The sequence below is a fragment of the Laetiporus sulphureus genome (assembly GCF_001632365.1).
Source record: "Laetiporus sulphureus 93-53 unplaced genomic scaffold LAESUscaffold_23, whole genome shotgun sequence".
Taxonomy (NCBI): Eukaryota; Fungi; Basidiomycota; class Agaricomycetes; order Polyporales; family Laetiporaceae; genus Laetiporus; species Laetiporus sulphureus.
In genome coordinates this window covers 170,623-192,499 of record NW_024468532.1, presented here as the reverse complement: position 1 = coordinate 192,499, position 21,877 = coordinate 170,623, and the positions used below count along the sequence as shown (strand labels likewise).

The 21,877-nt window shown below is 52.9% G+C and overlaps 7 protein-coding genes across 7 annotated transcripts; 4 read left to right on the top strand and 3 right to left on the bottom strand.

The window, feature by feature from the left end:
* Positions 1 to 4: 4 nt before the first annotated feature.
* Positions 5 to 3,614, bottom strand: LAESUDRAFT_654560 (uncharacterized protein; the record flags this gene model as incomplete). Its single annotated transcript, XM_040904488.1, has 8 exons — positions 5 to 237; positions 297 to 415; positions 473 to 1,267; positions 1,322 to 2,113; positions 2,164 to 2,209; positions 2,265 to 2,985; positions 3,044 to 3,135; positions 3,182 to 3,614. 8 exons carry the CDS (start codon positions 3,612 to 3,614, stop codon positions 5 to 7), a joined length of 3,231 nt encoding a protein of 1,076 aa, XP_040763633.1.
* Positions 3,615 to 3,804: 190 nt separating this feature from the next.
* On the top strand, positions 3,805 to 8,545 carry LAESUDRAFT_743648 (uncharacterized protein; the record flags this gene model as incomplete). Its single annotated transcript, XM_040911270.1, has 7 exons — positions 3,805 to 3,910; positions 3,960 to 4,187; positions 4,241 to 4,375; positions 4,426 to 4,502; positions 5,363 to 7,314; positions 7,367 to 7,526; positions 7,585 to 8,545. The coding sequence occupies exons 1-7, from the start codon at positions 3,851 to 3,853 to the stop codon at positions 8,543 to 8,545; spliced, it is 3,573 nt and encodes a 1,190-aa protein (XP_040763632.1). The 5' UTR covers positions 3,805 to 3,850.
* Positions 8,546 to 8,787: 242 nt separating this feature from the next.
* On the bottom strand, positions 8,788 to 12,130 carry LAESUDRAFT_204736 (uncharacterized protein). Its single transcript, XM_040901565.1, has 2 exons — positions 11,239 to 12,130; positions 8,788 to 11,186 (listed from the first exon to the last, which is right to left on the bottom strand). Exons 1-2 carry the CDS (start codon positions 11,895 to 11,897, stop codon positions 9,065 to 9,067), a joined length of 2,781 nt encoding a protein of 926 aa, XP_040763631.1. The 5' UTR covers positions 11,898 to 12,130; the 3' UTR covers positions 8,788 to 9,064.
* Positions 12,131 to 12,548: 418 nt separating this feature from the next.
* On the top strand, positions 12,549 to 13,094 carry LAESUDRAFT_654762 (uncharacterized protein; the record flags this gene model as incomplete). The annotated part of the gene is made up of 4 exons (XM_040904507.1): positions 12,549 to 12,655; positions 12,709 to 12,837; positions 12,902 to 12,974; positions 13,029 to 13,094. The coding sequence occupies 4 exons, from the start codon at positions 12,549 to 12,551 to the stop codon at positions 13,092 to 13,094; spliced, it is 375 nt and encodes a 124-aa protein (XP_040763630.1).
* Positions 13,095 to 13,658: 564 nt separating this feature from the next.
* Positions 13,659 to 17,762, bottom strand: LAESUDRAFT_204778 (uncharacterized protein). The gene is made up of 12 exons (XM_040901566.1): positions 17,703 to 17,762; positions 17,518 to 17,645; positions 16,781 to 17,468; positions 16,629 to 16,733; positions 16,325 to 16,578; positions 16,093 to 16,260; positions 15,847 to 16,044; positions 15,618 to 15,791; positions 15,406 to 15,567; positions 14,755 to 15,356; positions 14,365 to 14,695; positions 13,659 to 14,309 (listed from the first exon to the last, which is right to left on the bottom strand). The coding sequence occupies exons 1-12, from the start codon at positions 17,713 to 17,715 to the stop codon at positions 13,809 to 13,811; spliced, it is 3,324 nt and encodes a 1,107-aa protein (XP_040763629.1). The 5' UTR covers positions 17,716 to 17,762; the 3' UTR covers positions 13,659 to 13,808.
* Positions 17,763 to 17,829: 67 nt separating this feature from the next.
* LAESUDRAFT_680438 (UreD-domain-containing protein) lies at positions 17,830 to 18,870 on the top strand. Its single transcript, XM_040905732.1, has 2 exons — positions 17,830 to 18,124; positions 18,179 to 18,870. The coding sequence occupies exons 1-2, from the start codon at positions 17,900 to 17,902 to the stop codon at positions 18,845 to 18,847; spliced, it is 894 nt and encodes a 297-aa protein (XP_040763628.1). The 5' UTR covers positions 17,830 to 17,899; the 3' UTR covers positions 18,848 to 18,870.
* A 426-nt stretch (positions 18,871 to 19,296) lies between these two features.
* On the top strand, positions 19,297 to 21,794 carry LAESUDRAFT_737214 (MFS general substrate transporter; the record flags this gene model as incomplete). The annotated part of the gene is made up of 14 exons (XM_040910771.1): positions 19,297 to 19,506; positions 19,566 to 19,625; positions 19,674 to 19,703; positions 19,764 to 19,844; positions 19,904 to 19,943; positions 19,997 to 20,063; positions 20,125 to 20,198; positions 20,257 to 20,538; positions 20,605 to 20,623; positions 20,676 to 20,727; positions 20,873 to 20,982; positions 21,055 to 21,180; positions 21,378 to 21,480; positions 21,534 to 21,794. 14 exons carry the CDS (start codon positions 19,297 to 19,299, stop codon positions 21,792 to 21,794), a joined length of 1,515 nt encoding a protein of 504 aa, XP_040763627.1.
* Between the last annotated feature and the right edge of the window lie 83 nt (positions 21,795 to 21,877).

Sequence of the window (21,877 nt, the reverse complement as noted above, 5' to 3'; positions counted from 1 at the left end):
ACGATCAGTATGGCATCAATCGCCTCAACTCACGAGCGTTGTGCTCAATCTCATCCTCCATGATAATCTCATCGACACCTTCCTTGTTAATATCCTTGTCCTCCACCCAACCCTCGAGCATTTCATCCAAGCCCTTTCGCATCCTGATCCCACGCTCGACCATCGTCTCTGCCCAGTCATTCAATTCGCCGCTCTTGAATACAGACCTCAGGGAACCAAACGCGAGAAGGTAGAGCTCTGTTCATGCATATGACGTGCTCAGCCAGGACATCGGAAGCGTTGCGCATATCACATACCCTTGTTCAGTGGGCATTCTCCGACTGCTCGAAAGAGAAGCTTCTTTGCTCGTTGCAATTGGCCTGCCTTTATCTCGAACTCCACATAGAGGCGCCACAAGATAGCACTACCGCGTGTCCTGCAGCATGAGGTTAACCATGAGGTTAGGTCCAGCAGGAATGGCGAGACAGCATACCGTTCACTCTGGACCGCAGCAGAAAGCCCATTCCTGGTCCGCTCCTGCTCGGCTTCCCATCGGTTCTTGTCCCATCCTGCAACCCAGACTTCCGCGATCCTCCGCGCGAGACTTTTCTCTTTCTCGCCATCCAGCGGGCTCTCTCCCAACATGGCTCTGACCCGTCCCCAGACGCCTTGGCCCTTCTCTGCTTCTAAGAACATCCCCAATATTATCATGTTGCTAGGATACTGTTCCATCGCCGTTTCTGCTCTTTCCCGGAGCAACGCCGGAGGAAGTGGATTGCGTAGAATGCTGCCATGATTATAGAGCAGCATCAGAGAGGCCACAGTCAAGCTCTCGTGTGAAGCCTCTCCCAGCTGGAGCCCGCCGAGGTGCATATCAAGCACCGATAGCGCAGCGTGTGCAGAAGTTGTCAAAAGCTCGAGTAATGCTAACGTCTTGATCCACATTTCGCGCTCTTTCCAGTAGGCCGCAGGAACCTGTGTCGCCGCCTCTTGCAAATATCGCTTTGCGCGCAGGAGGGAGATACCACCAATTCCCTGGTTCCCTGTAGATTGTACGATCACTTCCACTGCTGCGTTCGAACGGTCTGTGAGCCACTCCATTTCCGCCCAGTCCCACCATAGCTGGCGCTCTCCTGTAGCACTCGATCGGGATGCTGACAGAACCGTCTGGTATACTTTGCGGGCGTCATCAACGCGACCGCGGAGTCGCTGCAAACGTGCGTGCGCAGCCCAGAGTGGCAGAGAGCCTTGCGCAGAAGCGAGCAGCTTCTTGGACGTTGAGATGGCACTGCACTCGTATGTCAGCTATAGCATAGCATAAGGGAGGAGATGAACGACGTACTCTTTCAGTGCACAGGCCGCTTCGAAGGCAAGGGATAGAATGTCCCATTCGGCATCATCTGTCAAGCGACATTGGGCAAAGATCTCGCGCACAAGCTCCTTGTCTACGTCTTCCACGTCCTCGGGACCCCACATTCTCCAATTTCTGCTTCCCAGACTCTCTAACGGTCCGAGTACCTCATATCCCCATTCCTTAATGGGACCGAAGGCGCTCGCATATTCGCGTTCGCGGCCGATTAGCACACCGGCTTGAGCATCTGCTGTAATCCTCCCAGCAGTGCTGATACGGTCCGTTGGTAATATGCCTGCGAGACAGATTGGCGATGCAAAGTGTGAACATGCCCAACGGTCATCTGCGTTCTCGCCCGAGGCTGAGAGCGTCGGTAGAAACCCAGGGGTGTGGAGGCCGGCAAAGGCTAACCACATCATTCGGAAAGCGTGCCTCGCGTTCGAAGTACGGATGGATACAAGAAGTGGGCGTATATCGGAGAACAATATTGTAGCATATGGGTCCTCGTTGGCGTATTCTTCATGTGAGCGTGTTGGTAGTTGATGGCTCCGGTCTGACACAATCTCAGATGTCGCCCACCGCCTGTAGGGGTCGACATCGTCAATGGAATGAACAACCTGTTTTCGTGCAGTGGGAGTAACTGATGAGCGTTGGGACCAATTCGCACTTCCTTTAGCGTCTGTTTCACCGATTCGTGGCGCTTCAGACTCCCAAAAGTCCTCCAGGGCATCAAGCTGATTGTCAAAACGCTGATCGACGAGATGTGGTGGCAGCTGATATAGTCTATGAGGGAGATTAGACCATGAACTTTGCAATCAAACAAAATCACGTACAGCTCTGCTTGAGCCTGTATTATTGCATTCGCGCGTTCCGCGAAGCCTATGAAAATAACATCAAAACAGCAGACATTCGCAAAGAACGTGAGCAGACAGACCTGCATCGCGGAAGCCTACAGCTGCTCGCCATAAAATTCTCAACTTGCCGATCTCATCCTCTCCAATGGAGTGAAGAGCTCGACGAGCATCATTCACGATTTGGTCCGTGCCTTTTGTACACCTTCTGATTTTCCAGTTGAGCCACTCCATCCAGATCTCCGTCCCGCCAATCTTGAGTGCTTCTTCCCATTCTGATCGCAGCTTGCTCTCGTGCCATATCTCCTCTCCTGCTTTCAGGTACCTCAGGCGAAGTGTCTTAAACGAGGCGTTGCTAGGGTGGGCCGATAAGGCACGAGAGAGCACTGAAACAGCGATTTCCGACCGAGCTTTCGACGCGTTCTTGGATGTCATCGAGGTCGTTGAAAGGGTATGCGAGAGAAGTGAAAGCCAGGCAGATATAGATGATGGATCCGCTGCGATCTTCTCCTCCAACGACTTGAGTGTGGCTTGAAGGGAAGTCATCGGTATTGTGTCAGAATTATCTTCTGGAGTCTCCGAGTCTTCCGCCTCCGAAGACGCGGATGCGTCGGAGTCGACATCGTGCTTGGATGCAGTAATTTTCCGGTATGATTGATCATTTTCATGGCGATGAAGAGAGCGAAGACGGAGGAACCCTTCCACCTCGTCATACTTGTACTTGTCTTCTGCCGAAGGGAGAAGTCTACGCGTAGGCACTGCATTCAACATGTGGCGAGTGCTGGCATCCGTCAGAGAAGACATCTGTTCCAAGAAACTCTGTGAGTCTCTCGATTGAGTACCGGTAGAATTGTAGACATACCTTGCGCCTTCCACCTAGGGCGATCTCCACGCCTTTGTGACCCCGACGCACGACCCGCCATGCCGGATCCAAACCCAGAATAACCTTTCCTCCTTACATTTCGTTAGATGTTACCTGACCAATTGGAAGAGCACTCACGATCGGTTAGGTGATACTTTGGGATGCTATAGGCGTGCAAACCACCGTACTGGATATTGAGAGGATCGCCTTTACGATCCGTGTAGTACACCAAACGGGGAGATACAGGCCTTGTGGTTTCGAATGTGGTCTCTCTTCTCATAGAAATGTCTTCTTCTGCCTTCGTACGTTCATCGTCTCGCTCACGATAACCTCGCTCGTCAGCGAGTATCTTGGAACGACTCGCACCATCCTTCTCCTCGTCTGACTCTTCCCTGTCATATCTATGCCTATGCTCTTTACCCTCTTTGTCTCCTTTTTCTTTCCTCTTGCTTCGCTTCTTGGAGCCACGCCTGTCCTCTGTTGGGGTCGATGCACGCTTGCTGGGCCCCGGTTCAAGCTCTGGAAAGGAGCTGAAGGAAGGCGGGAACGAAGAGAAGAATGACGTAGGCATATGAAGATCGTATTCACGCGCCAGAGACACGTCGAAGCTGGAAGTGCACAGTAGTCGCGAAACGAAGAGACGAAAGCAATCAGCGGCCGTCCAGTGGCCACATACAGTCAAGCAGCATAGCGCGCAGGCGCCCGGTAAACATGACTTCTAAGAATGGTAACTCCTAGCGATCTTGCATTTCTCTTCTCCGCCTTCGATTTCTGGGACTTTTGCTCCATCGAACGCCTCCAGCTACAATGCGGCCTCTGACAGAAGAAGAGAGCAAAGCTCTTTTTACGAAACTAGCAAACTACATCGTAAGTGACAGTCTCTTTGGATACAGTGGTTGTACTCACGTTAGCACAGGGCAAGAATCTGGTCCATTTAATCGACAGACAAGACGAGCCATATTGCTTCCGCCTACAGAAGGACAGAGTGTTTTATGTCTCGGAGTCGTCTATGCGTCTAGGCATCTCCGTTGCACGCCCAAGTCTGATCAGTCTCGGAACGTGTTTCGGCAAGTTCTCAAAGAGTGGAAAGTTTAAGCTGCACATCACAGCACTCGACTACTTGGCGCAATATGCAAAATACAAAGTTGGCCTCCTGCATAACAGTTGCATCTTTCGTCGCTGAATTTAGCCCTGCAGGTTTGGATCAAACCAAACGGCGAGATGCCGTTTCTATACGGAAACCATGTTCTCAAAGCACATCTTGGTCGTATCACGGAGGATACGCCGGAGCACCAGGGAGTTGTTGTGTTCAGCATGAATGATATACCATTAGTGAGTTTGCGTGATGCGGATATTGGTGGCATCTATTGACGGGGTGATAGGGCTTTGGTGTGACCGCCCGTTCCACTGTGGACACGAGAAAGCTTGATCCCACCGCCATCATCGTATTCCACCAAGCGTGCGTGGGGCCTCATGTACCTTGAAAAATTGTGGCAGTCAGCTGATTTTCCCATAACGATGTAGGGATGTCGGAGAGTATCTGCGTGATGAGGTGCGTGAATTGTCTCGTCTTTCCGTACGGCTATTGATCCTTTCATCAGGACACGCTATTCTGAATCCGCTTCATCTACTCTTCCGCTTCTCCTCCTTGAAATAATGCATGGGCGTCCAACCAAATGCTCGGCGTTATCGGAAGTTCCTCAAAAGTACAAATTACAGAGAATCCTTTCAATCGCTGGTTGTGTGCAGTGATAGCCTTGTATAAAGACCGTACATTACTCGGATTTATGATGGTACTAATGTAGCACTTTACCCAAACAGGGACGAACTGCGGATAGAAGGTCATATAGCAAAATACCAACACATCGCAACCATAGAGGTACATGATGGGATGTAGCTTAAATAGATATAAGTCACGGACTGTCACTAAACTTCACAGTTCTTCCTGAGAAAGACAGTGGCTGGTCATTGTATGACTCGTCGTGGTACATCACCATCACAGCCTACCACTCTGCCCTGCTAGCGCAATTTGAGTTGAGTCTCTGACGATATGCTCGAAATAGCACCAACGCCCAGTACACGCTTTGAACACCATTGACATTGGCAGCCGTGGGCACGTTGAAGCACTGAATGGTCACCCGATTTCAACGCGCCTGGCAATTGATGATAGCTAAGGAAGACGTACGTTGTGACTCGGCTGTTCAACGTTCAACGTCAACGTTCAAATATTAGTCGATCATGATGTCCGCGCTTTATAACGCGTGTCTAACCCGCGCGTATGCACGTGTCCGCGCACGAAATGGCATCGAACTCGACCAGCATGACTTCGAGCGATCCGTACTCCCAATGGGCGGCCTTGCCGGACAACGAATTAACTGTGCAGAAGGTAGAAGAGCTGTTGAAGCCTGTGCAGGATGATCTATGGGTTGCAGCTGCTTGTACTGACCGCATAGTCGACGATGCAACCGTGCAGCGTTCCTTCACTGACCTCGGGATTGAGAGGACGCAAGCCGCAATACTCCGTTGCGAGGACGCATATGCGGACACAAGCCATGGTACCTCGGACGAGCATGCCGACGAAAATGGCTCGGAAGGCAAGACAGAGGACAGACGGCAAGAGTCACTTGTCTCTCACTTCAAAGCTGAGCCCATAGATGCACAGCTGTGCCGCATACGGGCAGTTTTACTGGATCGTCTTGACAGGCTCAACACTTTCGTGGAGATCTGCAAACAAATTCCGGCGACGAAGGAGAGTTCCGAGGACGTCGTGGAAGATGATTGGAAGGATGACCCATGGGCAGAAGAAACGAACGAACCCTCCCCCGAAACTGCACCCTCATCTCCTAACGAACCACCTATATCACTCTCTACCTTCCTCACCGCGGATTTACTTGACGTGGCATGTCTGCTCGCCTCATCGGGACAATCAGCTGCATTGCGCATCTTGATGGAACGGCATGGGTTATCCCTATGGCCCAATCGCTTCTCCATTCTAGATTGTGTCCCAGAGCACACTCTCTTCACTCAATTTCGGGAGCTGCTGCCTGTGTATGATCCGTTTACGGACAGGGAGCAAAGAATGGAACATCATCCGTGGAGGACAGAGTCAGACTTTGCTGAGACCGCCGCACTCAGCACAGCCCTCACTGACTGTGGCATATCCCTCAACGTGGAGGCCGTCCATCAGCGTTCGAGTGATTGCACTTCTCAAGGCGAGCCGTTATCCGCCACGGAACTCACGAAGTGGTACCAGGGGAAGATAGATTCTATCATTTCGTCGACAGGCATGATTGATGCTGCATTGTCCTTGGTACAACATGCTGCATCGCAAGGTCTGCCTGGCCTGGACGGGGTCGGAGAGGAGCTCAGTCTTCTGTCCAGACTTGCGTACGACGCACCCGGTGCGTCAAATAACACGGAGGACGAATGGACACTGGCTCGTTGGAAGTCTTTGGAACCATCTGCAGCCATTCATGCATACCTTGCGCGATCTACTCCACGCACTGTGGCAAAGGACATCAGAAAACTTGTCATGCCATATCTATTCGTCCTCGAGTCTCGCGCAGAACGTGCAGGCGAACCAGATCCCTCTCTTTCAACTCGTCTCCTCTATGAGTATATCTTAGAAGCACCGTTGGACATTGTAGCAGCCGTCTTCGAGGCTTCGAAACCGACTTTGGCCCCAGCACAGAGATTGATACGGAATGACGAAGACATGGCGCGTTTAGCACTTGCATGCCTGTACGGCAGCGATAGTCTAAACGAGTGGCCAACTATGAGCCGTATCTTCGAGTGCTTGCCTGCGTGGGATACTGCACAGGACGAGGACGAAGCAGACGAAGCGGATACGACCATTGCGTCTCTCGGGACCTACGTTACACCGTCCACCAGACATCCTCGATGCACGCCAGCGGATCTCATGGTTTTCTTCAAGCCTCTTCCTCTCTCATCACTGTCTCGTGCTCTCGATGTGCTAGATGTCCACCTAGAATCAGGAGAGATTCTAGAGAGGTGGAATGTTCCGGCACCGTTACGGTGGTTCTTGCAGAGCAACGGTAGCATCACAGAGCAGCGTTCTTGGGCAAACAGGATGGCACGTCAGACTGGAGCTCATAATGACAAGCTTGAGTCACAGGGGGATTGGGAATGGCTCCTCGAAGATATGCTCAAGCTCTCCGAGTCTGGGGACAGCGGTGCTTGGAGTGCATTCTGCCTACTCTCTGGAGACGACGTTACTCGTATCTTCTTCAGCGGCCTCTTGAGCACGGGCAGTAAGTGATACACTCAGATGGCACGGCATTTTGCTGAACTCACGACCCGCAGGGTTTGACATTGCGAAGAGCATGCTGCGTTCGAGGCATGCTCGGTTTTCCATGGAACCGCGTGTGATTGAAGATATCTGTTTGACATGCTCCCGTGAGTTCTACGAAAATGCGAGTTCCGGCAACTACCATTTCGGTGAGATGAAACTCGCCTACGACTGGCAAGTCGCTCATCGCTTCTCACATCACATCCGAACGCTTGCTGATATCGTCGGATAGTTTGGACATCCCCACGCCGTCTGAAGCCACAATTAAAGAGAAAGAGTTCATCGAAGCAACTTCGCGTCTGTGTTCGTTCAACGTCATGTCCCGTCCCGGCACTCCAATCACCCCGCTTGAAATTCGCCTAACGAAGGATCGTCTCTCTTTGATTTCTCGGGTGCTTTCCAGTAACAACGATGCATATAAGCACACCCAAGTCATATTGGGGCTCGTGCACAAGCTGGGCTTCCGCGGAGACCTCGCGGCAGAGATAAAGACTCTTGCTATGCTAGTCGAAACAGCGTTGCAAGCGGAAGACTTCAGCCGGGCATATGAAACAGCGGAGAGAATGGTTGACACTACTTTGAAGCTAAGATCGTCTGTTCCTGCAGACCTTGAGAACTCGCATGTGCAAGAAGCAAGCGAGGTCTGCTGGATGGCCTGCTTCTCCTTAGGGCGACATCCAGAATTCATGGATGTGCAGAAGAAGATGATACTGCTAGGTCGCGCCCTCGAGCTGTGCCCTGCTGACAGACTCGCCGACATTCTCAATGTATGGTACCGGGCAGAGGAAGACGACCTCAAGGCTCGGCGAGAGCGGCTACAGTCATCTATGAATGGTGCTCGCAAAGCAAAAACACGCAAACGTGCTGTCGCAAGCGACCGCGACACCGTCTCTTCGCTCACAACTCGCTTACAGCAGCTCCGTATGCCAGACTTGCATATGCCACATTCACCGCTCGTCAATGCTCCTGATGCAGCAGCATTTGCGAAAAAGGCATTCAGTGGCGTTGCCGCCAATTTTCCCTTCTCAGTTGGCGGCCGAGGTCGAACCCACGTTTCAGAGGAGGACAGTTGGTCGAATGGGAGCAGAGAAGGGAGCAGGTCAAGACCTGACCATACTGATGTATCCGCCCAAGCAACTCGTGTGCTGCAGGCGGGCATCGGCTGGCTACTGGGTGCTGACGAGGAGGAGTAACATGTCTCCTGTACATATCTCTGCTTACACCGATGTTGCTTCGCCTTGCTGTTTATCGTTCACTCTCGAATTGTAATTTGCATGTGCGGGCACCGCATGCATGTTATCCAAACAGTGCTGAACCACCACGAAAAAGGTGCAGAGATTGTAGATTGCTAGGACCGGCATGTTCACAGACGAGGGAGGGGCAGATGACAATATTGGTGCGGGAGTTACAGTGTGTATGGATAGACGTCATAAGGTTAGACACATTACTACAGGTGCTCGCATATGGTAAGAGAAGTATACGAACGGTAACAACACGATGCGACAGAGTCGCGAGAATAATATCAATAAAAAATACGGAAGGCAAGATTCCAGCTCGAACGACAGATAGCTGTGTGAGATCTACAATGACGAATACGAATTATACAACAAGGACTGACTGCATGTCGATAGATAGTTGAGCTCGGAACATCGATGACACGGAGAGCTATACAAGAGGCGGCGGCGACGCGATGGGACATACATGACTTGGGTTCAAGTACCGCTTGCGAAGCGGGAGCTTATGCCAGTGCGCGCTCTTGGCCTGTTGACCACTCCAACCTTGACACCAGCCTTCTTCAAGTCTTCGATACAATCGTTGCTATCGCCCCCAGGGCGACCGATATTCCCGCGCCCACACGTCGAGCAATACGGCGAGGCACTCTCCGCTGCGCGAAGCTCGTCTACCTCCGCCTTGAGATCACGCACCTGCCCCTCGAGCTCCCAGATCTGCCGTTGCCACGCTCTGCGCGCAACCAAGATCTGCTCCTCGAGTGCCTGGATCACAGCCGGTTGGTCTTCCTGTGTGATAGCAGAAGCAATCTTGTCGTCGCTCTCGCCAGGGCACGACTTCAGCGGGAAGTCCGAGCTGAGAGGCGAGACGGATGTGGTGGCGGTGGTAGGTGTGCCATGATCCGTATCCAGAGAAGGTCGGGATATTCCTCCAGGACTGACGAGCCGATCTGCGAAAGTGTTACTGAACAAAGTTGATACAGGTCGCAAGCTGAGAGCCACAAAGTCTGTTGAGCCGGGAGGAGCACTGTTAGGTGAAGACATGCTCAATGCCATGCTCGGAAACGAGTCGCATGCAGTCGGTGTATCCAACACCGTATGCCCATGGGAGCCCTGCGACAAGGTGCTCTCGCTCGCAGCGGAGAATGGCGGGGCAGTATGTGCCTTGAAAGAATGAACCATCGACGGCGACGTGACGATCGACAAGCCCGGCGCGTTTCTTCGCGCGCTCAACTGGCGCTCTCTGTCTGGTACCTCACCATTGCTACCAGATTCTTTCGATCCAGACTGTGAGCAGTCCGAGCGCGAGTCAGACGAACTTCCAGATTCCGTACTGGGCGTGCCGAGGTCCACCCCCAGCAGAGAGGGCGACAACGAGGGGACCGGAACACGATGAGCCGAACCCTTCCGCATTCTAGGCGCCTGCGACGAGGGATACGAGGGTGCACTTGCGGAGTCGGACGACAACGATGGCACCGGAGGGGGCGGTGAATATAATGTTTTATCGCGCTCTTTCCCATTAAACAATCTCATGAACCCACTCTTCTTGCGAGTCACCAACCTCGGCGGCACATTCGTCGGATGCGATGAATCACCTGGGATTGGAGGTCGTTGGTTCGGGTCTGCCTTCGACTTAGTTGCGCCTGCGCTAGTCGACCTCACTCGCGAATTCGCACCCTGGCCTTGAGGCTCAGATTCGGCACTTCCTGTCTGTGATCGCGACGACCCCGAAGTGTAAATACTTGAGATAGCTGGGTTGACGGTAGCACTCCTCGACCGCTCTCGTGCTTGAGCCTGTGCTTCCTCCAGAGAGATCAACTTGATGGAAGGCCCTGCATGAGCATCATTCCACCCTGGGAACGCACTGGCCGGAGCACTTGGCATCATCTTCATGTCTCTGCTTCTCATCTTCGGGCTTGCCTTCTCGTGATTTGCTGGGGCAGCGATGACAGCGCCACCGAAGGCGTTCATCGGCACCGTTGACGCGGATCCCTTCCTCACTGGAAATGGCGTAGAGACACCCTTGCTGTGCACGCGTGTCGGAGGGGAAGATTCGCCGAGGCTTGGATTCACGGAAGAAAGTGAAGTGACAGGAGTCATGGACGACACAGTTGTGTTGGAGCGAGACTGAAATATGCTACTTGTCGTAGTTGTATCAGTGAGCGTTGCATTCGAATCACTGTTGTTCACCGCATTTGACGTGGTAGACGACGCAGCTGATGATGCCTGCCTCGGCGACAGCGGCGGCGGGTGATCGTACACACGGCGAACAAGATCAGGGTTGGCGTACGGATGCATGTACTCGTGGTGCGGTGTACTGGGAGTAACAGAACGAGAGCTGTCGGAAAAGGTAGGCTCCAATGGTGATAAGGGCGTTGGAGAAGCGGTGCGCATAAGGCGCGACATAGGCGATGTATTCGACATTTGCGATGGAAAAGGAGGCACTCGAGTATCAATAGGCTCCAAGTTGGATGAGCCGATGGGATTTGGGTTGGAAGGTGTGCGCGAGCGAAGACGAGAGATCGACAGCTTGTCTCGAAGGGTGGGCTGTGGCGACGACGTCATTGCAAGGGAAGTGGACGACATGGATGCTTGAGCGAGGGCACTAGGGATATGAGATAAGAAATTTGGGAGTGGAAAGTCAAGAGAGCACGCACAGCAGTGCACCACCGTTCGAGGTGAATGATTCGATAGACTGCTTGGCCTTGCTTTGGGAGCGATTGGAGTCCACGCTGGGCCTCCTCTCATTACTGCCCTTTCCAAGGCCCCACACCCTGCGACCGCCTTCCTGTTTCTTCTTGGTTGTACGCTTGGAGCTAGATGTCTCCTGCTCTTCTGCTTCTCGCTCCTCATCCTCGCCCAGTTCCCAGGGAGCACGAGAATGAACCGTCATTTTGGGGCCGTACTGGCCAACACTGGGCAGTTCCTCCTCCTCCTCGGGAAGCGAGAGGTCGTCGTCTTCATGAGAATTACTGAAAGAAAGGGAAGAACGAGGGTCTTCGTCAAGGTCTAAGCTGCTGGCGTTGGGAAAATTGAGCCGTTCCCGGTCGGATAGCGGCGAGCGAGGCTCGGACGCAGGTGGTCTGACTTGAGCAGGGATCACAAACTCGAAGGTGGGTGTGTTTGGACCAAACTGTGCTCTGTCATGAGGGTGAGGAGAGAAATGCGCACGACTGTACACGGAAGGTGAGTCCGAGAACTCGGATAGGGAGGGGAAGCGGCCGTGCAGATCAGCACGGGCGGCGCGCTGGTCAAGGAGGTGACGGAGATGATCCTCCCTTGCGTGCATGTCGGGAGGGGAGTTGATGACACTCATTGCGCCGACAGTCCTGATGAGCTGGACGTCGGGAGCAGCGACTGCGACGAGGCGTCGCGATGAGAGTCGAGAGGAGAGCGCGATCTGCACTAGCACTCGAAGCCAACTCTTTCCAGTTTAGCGTCACGATTTGCCAAACATAGGTCAACAAGCGCTCTGATCCGCTCTTTGCCTTGCACTTGCTCTGCAAACTCCTGGAAACAAGACGAGCAGTCACTAGCACTATCCAGCGCGTCAGCGGGAGAAAGCAGTCAAAATGAGCGTGGGTAGCGCGGCAGCGTAGCAAGAGACACAGCACTAAGCGATGCATAGCCCCGCTATTTATCCCCCACCCCCCATCACGACCGCCAGAACTCCGGCCTCGCAGCTGTTCCCACCGCATCCAAGTCAAATCGACGTCTGAGCGGGAATTTGGATGGGAATTGAGGCGTGTCTGCGTCGAGTGGCTGCTCGCTGAGGTGACCCGATGGGATCTGATGTCCCCAGCCGACGGCGCACCTCGTGGCAACCATGCGTATGCCTTAAATTGGCCGTAGACGCCTGCACGTGTGAGAGCGAATTGCAATCTCCGCTTCCTCGGTTACCGCTCGTTTGTTTTTCACCATGTCCTCGCCACAGACCAAGCCCGCATATGGCATCCACCTCGAGCACATGGACGAAGCTCAGCAACGCCCAGACCTCCCTGCGACTTCACTCGCGTCCTCTTCTGCCGGCCGGGTATCGGGCAAGGCATGGAAGCATCGCAAGTCTGCAACCGTGTACGTGCACTTGATACACCCTCCCGCTTGTCCGATCTTGACCCCGTTTCCAGGCGGTCTCATATTCCTGACGGCGTAAAGACGAAGAGCTGGGAAGACCGCATGCAAAAGACCCAAAAGGAGAAGGCCGTTAAGCAACTTCAGGCAGAGCTCAGCGAGGAGAAAAGGGCTGAGAAGGCGCGGTGCGTCTGTTTCCTCAGTGCTTCAGTATGGATGCGAGGCTGACTTTGTTTTGTGCTTGGCCAGACGGCGCGAGATCACGCTCGAACGCAAGAAAGCTGCGGAGGAGCGCCGCAGGCTCGAGGAAGAGAAGGCCAAGGTCAGTCATTGATTGGTTACCATGTTCCTTCTCTGACAGGGTTCGCTGTTAAAGATGGGCGCTCGGAAAGCCGCCCGACTGCGTCGTAAGGCGGGCCGGACCAAGAAGATCAGTCATTGACGATGACTTCGCCCGACTGTCGAATAAACCGGGTGTCTCGTGCTATATTCCCGGCTTGCAGAAGGGATGCTTGTCCGCATTGTTGTGGGATGCCAGTACCTTTGCAGCTGTTGCACCATCGAGTGCTCTAGACCATCAGCAATGGAACCTTAGGACTCTCAAGGGTGACACAGAAGCGAGGCACAGGAGGAGGCAATTGATATCTATTTGATGACTGCTAGGCGCGGGTCAGATTCTGCGAGGAGTGCTTCATGGACGGAAGGCTCTGCCAAGGATGCCATTATGACAATAACGAGGCTATACGATAGCGACAGATCTGACGGCCACACGGTTCTGTCCGATTCACGTGGTCTGGGAAATTCTTATTTATGTATCGGGCAGGGTCGTGCCATCCACCGAGGCTTAATTAGCTAAGATAGACTCCGTTGATCAAGTACATGGATCTCTTGATGGTGGCCCCAGTGGTGGTGACCGGGGAAACTGGCACTGGGAAATGATCTACGTTGGTACGAGTCCAGACTGCATTGAATCGCCTGGTCTAAGATCGCACATCCTCACTTGTTGCGCGTTGATGTGATTGAGGTATATAGCAATGAGCAAGTGTGCATGGGCACAAGCGAATTTCAATCGAGCAACTCCGAAATGATCCAGCCACCGGACACATCCACAATCCCATCATTCCTCCACAAGTCGCCACCATCACGCTCCGGCAGATCACAATGCCCAACTCGCATCCACCTCTCCACCCTGTTCGAACGGCTTGTCTAGCCCAGCCACCACGCTCTCACATAATGGACAGCTCGCCGCAAGCACGTCCTCCAGCTCCCTCCGCATCCGCTCCACCTTCTCCGCGTCTTTCTCACCCGTGCTCCGCTTTGCGCCCGTTCCAAGCCCGATGCCAGGGATCCACCCTGCGGGTGCGGTCACGACGCTTGCGAGCGCGTCTGGGATGATCAAGTCGCGCAGGCGGTCGCCGGCGGAGAGGAGGTTCCGCCCGAGCGCGGTCGCCGTGCGCGCGGGGTTCTGACCGATGCCAAAGTTGGCGGAGAGCAGCGTGCGCTGGGCCGTCGAGTGCCGCGCAGGCGCCGATCCTGGTAGCAAAGAGGGATTGGCGATGCTGTTGCGATCCAGACCGCCCTTCTGTGAGGCTTTGACGAGCTCGTTCTGAAGGGTCAGGATTCGCCTGAGCGCATGTGCAGGGAGATATTCCTTGGTCTAGCCCGGTCGATTTCAGCCGATTTCCAATAATGACACCGTAAAAGGGACGCACCAATCCGATCAGACAGTCAGCGTGGAACGTGTGTTGACAAGGGAAAACGTAAAACTGCCTGGTGAAGAGGGCATGATGGCACAAGGAGCACTTCTCCGTCGAGTCAATGGTCACGAAGCGCTTCTGCAGTGCGGCGATATCCTGTTTAATTGCTTCGGCGTTCCGCGTCGCCTCGTCCATCTCCGCCTTGAGAGCGTCGATGTGCGCGGAGTAACCCTCCAGTGCCGTACAGATCTCGTCCTTGAAGTCATCGATCACGACAAAATCCGGGAAGAAGGGCAAGATGTCCTCGATCTTGAGCAGCTCGGTGTTCTCCAGGAAGCGCATCGCCCTGAAAGGGGAAATCTCAGGGGGTTAATAAGGGTCAGAAAACAAGGAACCGGCACGCACATTTTGATATCCTGCTTGTCCTGCACGACGTACTTTGCAATTTTCAGCCAAAGCTTCTTGCGCAGTTGATCATCATCTTCCGGCATGTCAGCATTAATTTTCGCAAGCTCCAGGTCGCCCTTCTCGAGGGCAAGCTCCACGCTGCTCTCGTAAAGCCCCATTTTCGAATAGATGTGTACACAGGGCTGCGTCCGACCGGTCTGCTTGCATAGCCGAAGAGCATAATCGAGGTCATAGTACGGCTTTCCAGTCAGAGGATCAGACGGTGCCGAGGAGAGGAACCGTAGCAGCGGTCCATCATCTTCCGGCTGAGTATTGGATGACGACGAGCCGGTCGTATCCACAGGAACAGAGGCATAGAAGGTGATCATGAGGTTGTGTACGGTAGGCGAGGTGCTTCCTTGCTCGAAGATAACATGGTTAAGGTATCGGACCGCTTGATTGGGGGAAACCGGGTCCCGTGGTATGTGTTGTAAACGGAGAAGGGCAGGAATGAGGTGCAAAGGATCCAGCAACGGCTGCCGGAGCCAAGAATCTACGGTCTCCTTTGGAGCTTGGCGGCTAAGCACAGGACCGAAGCGATAGTAAAGTTCCAAGTTCGACTGCGATGCTACATGAGCATGCAAGTAATAGACCAAACCGCACACCAACCTGACGGCTGATGGCCTCAATGGCCTTTGTCCATTCCTCCTCCAAAACATAGTGCTCGACGACACGCTCATGATCTCCGACCACAGTTGCATAGTGTAGATACATGTCCGTACGACCATGCCCTTGGATGAGCTCGTATACGGTGCTTGGATCAAGGCTGGCCTTCATTAATCCCGTTAGAGTGTGACTACATGATATGAAGCGCTTCAAACCTTGTAAGCTTGGAAGAAATGCCGCAGATCCTCCTCTAGAATCGTCCGTTCGGTACGCAAGTTCTCGACATCGTGCGACACAGATTCCGAAGCTATGAGATCGTCCAGTTCATTGCACTTGCTCAGATAGAACTCGACGAGCCATGTGGCAAGCATCATGCGCTGGGAGAAGTCCTATGCAGATGAGGGATTAGTGTGGAGCTCGTTTCATACGGTAGTCCAAGCCAACCGTCTTCCTTGTCCGCTCAAGGCGCGAAACGATGTAGGATCTTAGCGCGTCCCGTTCACCGACATCCAAGAACTTCAACGCAACCTCCTCAAAGCTAACGGAGCATTGCGCATAACATTGCGCTGCCTGAAAGTATCTCCCTTCATTGAAGTATGCCTGGGCTTGTGCGGAAAGCACGAGGTCTTTCTGATACGCTGTCTGGTTGTGCATTAGCGTCATTGCATTCATCGCGGACTAATGCAATACCTTGGCATAGAGGAGAGCGGTATCGTATTTGCCCTTCTCAAGGTAGATCTTCCACACATCACGATGTTCGTTCGCCACGACGAGTTCGAATAATGACTGATCGGTGTATACCCAGTACGTCTTCCGCACTGGATCTGCTGTCATTCCTCGCACGGATTCGTTTGGCTTCTATTATGAAAAATCCGACGTATATTAGTGGACGGAAAGATAGAGAGAAAGCCACAGGCTATACCAGAGGCAGCAGCTCTTCGTACGTTTGCTGTTCGTTCAGGTTCGACAAGCCTACCACACGTTCCTGATATAGCAGAACAAAATGGAACTCAGTCAGTGCCATTGAATAAGGAAGCCCGACAGTGCTAGGCGGTGCTCTGGACGGCGAAGCAGACGGGGAGAGTAGCAGACTGGGATATGGGAGAAGTTGCGCTCCGTCGATCAGATCGTCCGAAGTGGACTCGAAATTGAGAGCTCCATGGTAGATACCTGGGCCTGTTCGACATATGAGAATGGGCGAATTGCCAAAGGAATGATATACAGACCCGTCATCCACGCCAAGTACTTGGGGAGGGATTGTGCTTGGTCAGCATTTGGGGTGTAAGTATGAAGCTCAGAGTAGTCAGTGTTGCCAGGTAGCTCCGAGATCTCTTCGAGCTATTAGTGACGAGCCATTCAAGGATGTATCGCTACTGACTTGGCGTTGAGTCTCGGTAACTCGCGAAGAGCCCGGCGAACACGCGAACATGTTCATCAGGGCGACGTTCAGGAGAACCGATGAATTGGTATATCCGGGAGGGAGTCGTTACAAGGACTAGGGTCCTCCGCGGGTCTGACGGAGGGAAAAATTCGAATTGCAACCCAGTGACAGGCTGTCGCTCCGGAAGAGTGTACACAGGCTGGAGGTACCTGTCTGCGGATCTGAATAGCTCCTCCTCCCCGTCGAGCGCTGTCTCATAAATGACCCCGTTCTTGGCGCCTATCAACATCTCCCGCGTAGAAGTGGATCGAGTGGATAGGAGCAGTGCAGGCTTGTTCCAAGCTACGCTCTCGATCACCATCTTGAAGTTTTTCAGTTGACGAGGTTTCTTCGAGCCCCTGAAGAGATACCAGTTCTCGCCTTGGGTGGAGGAGATGATGAGATGTCTTCCTGAGGGATCTTGAAATAGCTTGTAGATGGTGAATTCGGTGGGCTTGCGTGGAATAGTTACCTTGACGACTTGCTCTGCATGCGAGAGTTCAATCTGCACGATGACGTTGTTTTCTAGTCCCATAGAGAGCACATCGGACGATACTGCGAGTGATATTAGAGGCGCCGGGAGGGTGTATTGAACGCGGCCGAGCTCAAAGAGCGGAGTAGCAGGAGCAGCAGTTTCGGCTTGCTCCTGCATGTCACATTAGCGGGAGTGACATGGTTTGACCATGATCACTTACAGCGCTGCTCAATGCATCCGTTTGATCTTCCTGTGCGTAAGGTGAAGGCTCAAATCCCTCATACTGTACTTGCGGTAGTGCCAAGGCTCCTCCTTGCGAGAGACCAGGCGCGGAAGCGTGCTCGACATCTGCGAAGGAGTGAAGAAGATGAGCTCTTCAGGTTAGCAGGAAGGAAAATCACGAACACTCATCGAACATCGTGACAAACGATGACCAAAGAGAGCCGTTCGCAAGGCAGGGTGCTATGCGCGTCGAGCACGTGCTGCAACCGTCGCGACGGTGGCGTTTGCCATCCGGGCAGCTTGAGTCTCTGCGCAATCCTACACTCTTCAAGTACCTTGCGCCTTATTGGGCGATCTCGTAATTGCATTCTGGCACCACAATGAACGCAGGCATTGGCCGCATCGTTCTGCAAATGCATGGATCTGAAGCTAGCTTCTCCGAGCTGTCATCCACGTACCCTCTGAAGTTGCTATCTCCCCGAATTGAGCAACGGAACGTTTCTGTAGTATATGTCATGACATATGGAGGCGGGCTTGTTGGAGGAGATCGCATCGACCTCTCGGTAGACGTAAAGGCTGGTGCAACTCTTGTCATGCTATCTCAGGTGCGATCGCTTACGCCAAATCACGCTGGGTTGTATGAAACAGCCTTTGTCTAGGGCTCTACCAAGGTATTCAAGACTCGACCGGGACAGCGGCCCTCAGCGCGTTCACAAGGGACGCCCTCCGACGCGATCACGACGCAAGTCATGAATGTCACGATCGAGGACGGAGGCGCACTCTTTCAACTTCCCGATCCAGTGACCTGCTTCCGTTCAGCCAAATATAATCAACTCCAGATATTTCGTATCAAGGGCAACGCTTCAGCAGTCATTCTGGATTCTGTGACGTCTGGTCGGCGAGCACTAGGGGAGGAATGGGTCTTCGCCAGGTATCACAGCATGAACGAAATCTGGGTCGACGAGGAGCGGATCGCAAAAGACGTCATGCTGTTGGAGGAACAGGATTCTGCCAGCTCTATGTTGGCGCCTCGAACGCTTGCGGACACCCTCCGCCCCTATTCATGCTACGCCACCGTTATCATGTACGGACCACTGGTACAGGATACCATCCAACGTCTGTCTGCGGAATACGCAAAAATCATTGTTTTCAGGCACGCCTTGCCTCCAGATCTGTTGTGGTCCTTCAGCCCGCTCAAAAACGGCCGGGGTTGCATATTACGGCTAGCAGCAAAGGAGACCGAGGATATCAGGACCTGGCTTGGCGAGCAACTCACAGCGTTCCAGGGCATAGTGGGCTGCGATGTTTATCGCAAGGCCGTTGGCTAATTGAATAGCATCAGCCTTGGATACCGATCACTAACTACTCTACACGATAAAGCCAATGACCTATTTATATATAATATTAGGTGCGTCTCAAAAACACCCTCTATGCGCCTGTAATCCTTTAAACGCAGATTCACAGGGCGCGGTTGTTATTGAACGTTCCATAGGGGACACTGATGCCATCACGAGGACAATCTGCTATCACTTACAGCCACCGAATGTTATATCGAATGCCCGCTGCAAGCTGGCAGACATTCGCTATCTTCGCGTTCCTGGAGTTTTGCGCGCGCCAAGCCAGATCAATTTGCCCAACCTTCGATCTCATGATTCGTGCCTATCGCACCGACCTCGCCTCAGTTACTACTCCGTTATCAAAACGCCACTGTATAAGATGTCGTCGAGGCTTCTGATCTCTGCACGGTTCCACAGCCAACTCGACACCGGTCACAGTCATGTCTGCGAAAATCGTTCCAGCAGAGAAGGGACCTGCGGATCCCGAGATTCTCCCCGTGCTGCCGGACAGTGTCTACAGGCCGGAAGTCGACACATCGGCCGTCAATGAACGCAAGCTCCTACGCCGGATAGATTTGCACGCTGTGCCGTGGCTGGCGATGCTGTATTTCCTCAATTCCCTCGACAGAGGAAATATCGGCAATGCGAAGGTATTGGCGCTTGTACTATACGAGTCGTACAATGGCTAAGTCGATCAAACTACTGGTAGCTATACGGGATGACGACCGACATCCACCTTACTGACAAGCAGTATCTGATTGCGTTGACGGTGCGATACAATAGAATCTCGCAGATGCACTGCTAACGTGATTAATAGGTCTTCTTCTTCCCATATGCATTATTCGAAGTTGGTCGAAATAACAGTCCTCAACACGTTCATAAACTCACTCCACCCTGCTATTCGTAGCTACCCAGCAACATGGTCCTAAAGCGGCTACGGCCGTCGAGATGGCTCGCGTTCATCATGTTCGTGTGGGGAATTGCTATGGTACGATTCACCGTTCCGGTCATCTCCGTCCGACACCCACTCATGGTCCATGTCTTCAGACTATGCATGGCGTCATCACCAACTATGGCGGACTTGTCGGTATGCTCACGAAATGACTGTATCGGCTCAGCCCAACTCATCGGCACTTCCAGGTTTGCGTGTGCTGCTGGGGCTTGCGGAAGCTGGTTTGTACCCCGGGATTGTCTACTATCTGTCATGGTATGTGTGGGCATATACCAGCTTGCATCCTCAACAGCTGACGATCTCCTGCGGTCGCTAGCTGGTACAAGCGGTCGGAACTAGGAACCAGAGTTGCTCTATTCTTTACCTCTGCCACAGTTGCTGGTGCTTTCAGTACGTGGACCAAGCATGCGTGCTTTGAATACCAATCTGATATTGTAACGTATCGCAGGTGGTCTACTGGCCGTGGCCATCAACAAGATGGACGGCGTCGGCGGGAAGCGCGGGTGGCAATGGATTTTCATATTGGAAGGTCTGTTCACCGTAGTCTGTGCAGTTGCATCCCTCTGGATCCTTCAGGACTTCCCGGACACCGCGAGATTCCTCAAAGAAGAGGAGCGCGTATGGATGATCAGACGCTTGCAGGCAGATATGCAGTTCAGCGCCGCGGGAGAGAATTTCAATATGAAATATGTCAAGCAGAGTTTGACGGATTGGAAGACGTGGCTCGCCAGTACGTGAAGAGTCTATGCTTTCATGGTCTATGGATCGGCTAATACAAATGTCTTGACGATATTAGTGGGTATTTACATGGGCTTGTAAGTGATGGTATTGCAAAGCAACGTCTTCAAGAGTTGATTGTGGACTCAGTGACGGTCCCCTCTTCGCCTTCTCCCTTTTCACTCCTACAATTATCAACCAGGTATAACCTTCTTGTCACAATCTGATACTCTTTCAATGATAACCATTTTCTTTTTCACAGCTAGGTAACTATTTGCACAGCTGCTCGCTATCCCGTTATTGATCAGGAAAATGTATTGTGACAATTTGACAATTCAGGTTACCAGGCTACCGCTGCCAACTTGTTGTCTGTTCCTGTTTACGTGTGGGCGTGCATCGTCACCGTAGTCGTCGGATTTGTTGGGGATAGATTGGGAAAGAGAGGCATGATCAACCTGTGCGTCGTTCTCGAGGCCATATGGATCTCGATTGCTCATCTTGTTACAGCATTTTATTCGGCACAGGCAAGCCCGTACCCACAAGCTCCTTGTCATGCATCAGCTGACGGAGTACCCGCAGGATTGGTTGGATACATCATACTGATTTGCTCGAGGAGCGCTCCGTTATCGTACTTCGCCGTGTATCTGGCTGCCTCGTGAGTCGTTAGTTCACATGCTTTCTGAACGGTCTTGGCTGAAGAATGGTCTCCAGCGCGATTTATCCTACAGTTCGTAAGTGCCACCTCCCCTTTCACGCTAGGAACTGTAGCTAAGCGATCTTTGCCATCCACAGCAAACTCCGTGTAAGCAGCCTTCTTCCGAGCTCCAGCACGTCTACTAACGATCATTACAGAGCATGGGTCTCCGGTAACGTGGAGGGATCCTACAAGCGCGGTGCGACACTAGCCATGGCTATAGGGTGGGGCAACCTGAATGGCGCAGTCAGTGCAAATATAGTAAGTTCTCGCTGAATACAGATGACTGCCAGCATATTCACGAGTCCGCGCAGTACCGTGCCGTTGACAAGCCATGGTATCGTATGGGCCACGGCATTGTATTCACCTACATCGCCATTGGATGGCTCTGCTCGCTCACGTTCCACATCCTTCTCAGACGGGAGAACGCAAAGCGAGAGGCAGGCGAGCGCGACGAAGTCGTTGAGGGTGTGGACAACAAGCTCGCCGACGAACGGAACGGGCATTTCGAGAGTGTTGAGGCCGCAAAGAGAGAAAAAGGAGACCAGTGGAGTGGCTTCCGGTACACCCTATGATAGTGGACCACGTTCGTGTAATGGAAAGGAGCAGAAATGCTGCAGAGACGTACCACTGTCGATGAAAACATTGGAACACAATA